Raw genomic sequence first — 2,796 nt, 5'->3', positions numbered from 1 at the left:
TTAGATAGGATGTTATCTAATATTTCCTTTGACTTGATCTGCAGCCTTATCTCTACTTCCTTTATCTTTACTTGCAAACATATATGGTGTATTAAAGATTGAGGAAGAAATTCCAATAGGTACTTAGGTAGTAAGGGATATTTAGGGGAGTGCCTCAAACCATAATGTGTAATATTGTTTGATAGAAGTATTAAAATATTAATTAAAAGATTAAATTTACCTCTATTTATTAAAAGATTAGATTTACCTCTATTAAAAAATTAGCTTAAGCTTTTAAGATAAGTGGTGATTTAACATGGTATAAGAGTCAAAGGTTTGACTTCAAATCTTAAAAAAAATAAAAAAAAAATAAAAAAAAAAAGAAGAAAAAAAGGTGGGGAAAGATTAACAGTTCTAATCCTTGAGTACAACTTGATCATTATTCTTGTTCTTGGATGGCATCTAACTTTTCGGTTAGCTTCAGTCTTGTGGGACTTGTTGAGACAAATGGATTAGGAGGCATAGTTAGTTCATGCCCTCCTTCTAACATTTGAATCACAACTTTCATGGAAGGCTGATCTGCTGGGTGCCATTAGATGCACCAAAGTCCAATAATTGCAAGTTTCTTTGCAATTTCAGCATCTTCAGTATCCTCAATAAAGATCTGTAGGTCTTCTTTTTGTTTTAAGAAATTGTAGATCCATTCTGGAAAGTGAACATGATTAGTGTTGTCAGTTGTAATGTCAACATTTTTCCTCCCTCCAACCACTTCAAGCAATAAAATTCCAAAACTATAGATATCGGATTTATAAGAAACATTTCAAAAGTTCCTAGAGAACACTTTTGGTGCGATGTAACCCATGGTCCCCCTGGCTATGGATATTGACACTGCACTTTGATCCTTGGAGCACAACTTGGCAAGACCAAAATCAGAAATTTTTGGATTGAAATTTTCATCAAGCAAAACATTATGAGGCTTGATATCAAAATGGAGGATTTGTTGGCCGCACCCTTGGTGAAGATAATCAAATACCTTTTGCTATGCCAATTGTAATATCTTGCAACTTGTCTCAACCAAGGAAACGATTTTTAGTGTCCACGGAAGATATGAACTTCTCTAGCGAATAATTTAGTAAGAACTCATAAACTAGAGCACATTGAAATCTATCTGCACATAAGCCAACCAAGCGAACTACATTGACATGGTGAATCATGTCCATTGTCCCTACTTCATTTATGAATTCTTTCCAATTTTCTTTAGAAGTGTTCATGATCATCTTCACGTCAACATGGACTTCATTTGAAAGTTTTTCTTTGAATACTGTTTCATATGCTCCTTCGCCCAACTTCTCAACAAATTGATTTGTAATCCTTTTATTATACGAGAATCTCGTGGGCTTGAAATTTTTGTAATCCTCCAAAAATGTTTTGATCTTAGCTTGATTTTCTTTTTCTGCTTTATCATAGCTATAGACACGGTAGAGAGCAAAGACCACCAATATTGATAGAAATGAACCAAAGAAGATACCTGCATGTTAAACATTCGTAAGTGATCATCAAGAACTTCCTTCTCCTCAATAATAAAAATTTCAAGTGGCTAGCTAGTAGTCGAGGACTCACCAGTGATCTTTAACTTCAATAATACACCTGTTAATTAAAGATTTAGCATAATTAGATTCTCATTCTAGGTGGAAATTGATCATTAGAATGAAGATATATAACACATTTAGAATGTTTGGAGAAGCACTGAGTTTGTTATTCATTGCTATTACTCTTCAATCTGCATCCCTTGCCTTTCACTTCACAGTGTCGGCACTTTGGTCAGTGCCACGTCAATCTCATAATATTATCATAACCGTAGATTAAAGGATATGGAATTGATGGAAGAGTACACATCTTTTTACAAGATGCTATGGCCAAATTTTTGATGTCATTATGTGAATAGAAGGCACGAACTTCATGGCTTGGGTCACCAAGACAAGAGATTGCATAGTTGGTTTGTGTTTCTTTTGAGGAACAATTGAATAAGGCGTAGTCAAGCTGGTGTTGTTGTTTGAACAGGAAAGGCGAGGAAGACAAATTGAGATCTTGAAGCTGTCTGGGAAAGCAATGGTCAGGGTCGTATACTTCAATTACCTGAGATTTGTAGTCAATCTTTTTCACAAACAATTTCGCAAAAATTGGCAGCTCCAGCTTTGTGTCGTTTGTATGAGTGCAGGACAGAGTAAATCCAGGATACCCGCAGTGGTGTGGCTGGGTGTTAAGCCGAAAGGGAAATCGAATGGCTGGGCCACCACCTCCACACCCAAATTCATGGCACCCATTTTGGCCTTCTCCAAGGCCTACGACGAAAACCAGAAACAAGAAGAAATATGAGATTCCCATTATTCCTATGCCGACACCCATCTCCTTTGTTAATTTGGCTTTCTCCATTTGATCAGTAGACTTGTCAAACATATAAATTAGGTGAGGGAGGCTATGGCATTGTATATGAAGGAACGCTTTGAAGTGGTCGTCTTGTAGCTATAAAGATGTTAGGTAAATCCAAAGCTAATAGATAAGACTTTACAAATGAAGTTACAACAATTGGAAGAATTCACCATTTAATGTAGTGCAGCTTATTGAATTTTGCATTCAAGGGTCAAAGCGGGCTCTTATGTATGAATTTATGCCTAACGGGTCTTTGAATAAGTACATTTTTGTGCTAGAAGAAAGTGTTGTCCTAATCTACAAGAAAATATATGATAATGCTATTGGAGTTGCCCGTGGGATTGAATATTTACATGGAGGATATGACATGCAAATTTTGCATTTTGA

General features: G+C 35.8%; 1 protein-coding gene across 1 annotated transcript; it reads right to left on the bottom strand.

The window, feature by feature from the left end:
• Window positions 1–1,049: 1,049 nt before the first annotated feature.
• On the bottom strand, window positions 1,050–2,412 carry LOC132177199 (PR5-like receptor kinase). The gene is made up of 3 exons (XM_059589446.1): window positions 1,872–2,412; window positions 1,600–1,626; window positions 1,050–1,507 (listed from the first exon to the last, which is right to left on the bottom strand). Exons 1-3 carry the CDS (start codon window positions 2,410–2,412, stop codon window positions 1,050–1,052), a joined length of 1,026 nt encoding a protein of 341 aa, XP_059445429.1.
• Between the last annotated feature and the right edge of the window lie 384 nt (window positions 2,413–2,796).

This window comes from Corylus avellana, chromosome ca4 (assembly GCF_901000735.1).
Source record: "Corylus avellana chromosome ca4, CavTom2PMs-1.0".
Lineage (NCBI taxonomy): Eukaryota > Viridiplantae > Streptophyta > Magnoliopsida > Fagales > Betulaceae > Corylus > Corylus avellana.
This window is presented reverse-complemented; position numbering and strand designations above follow the sequence as displayed.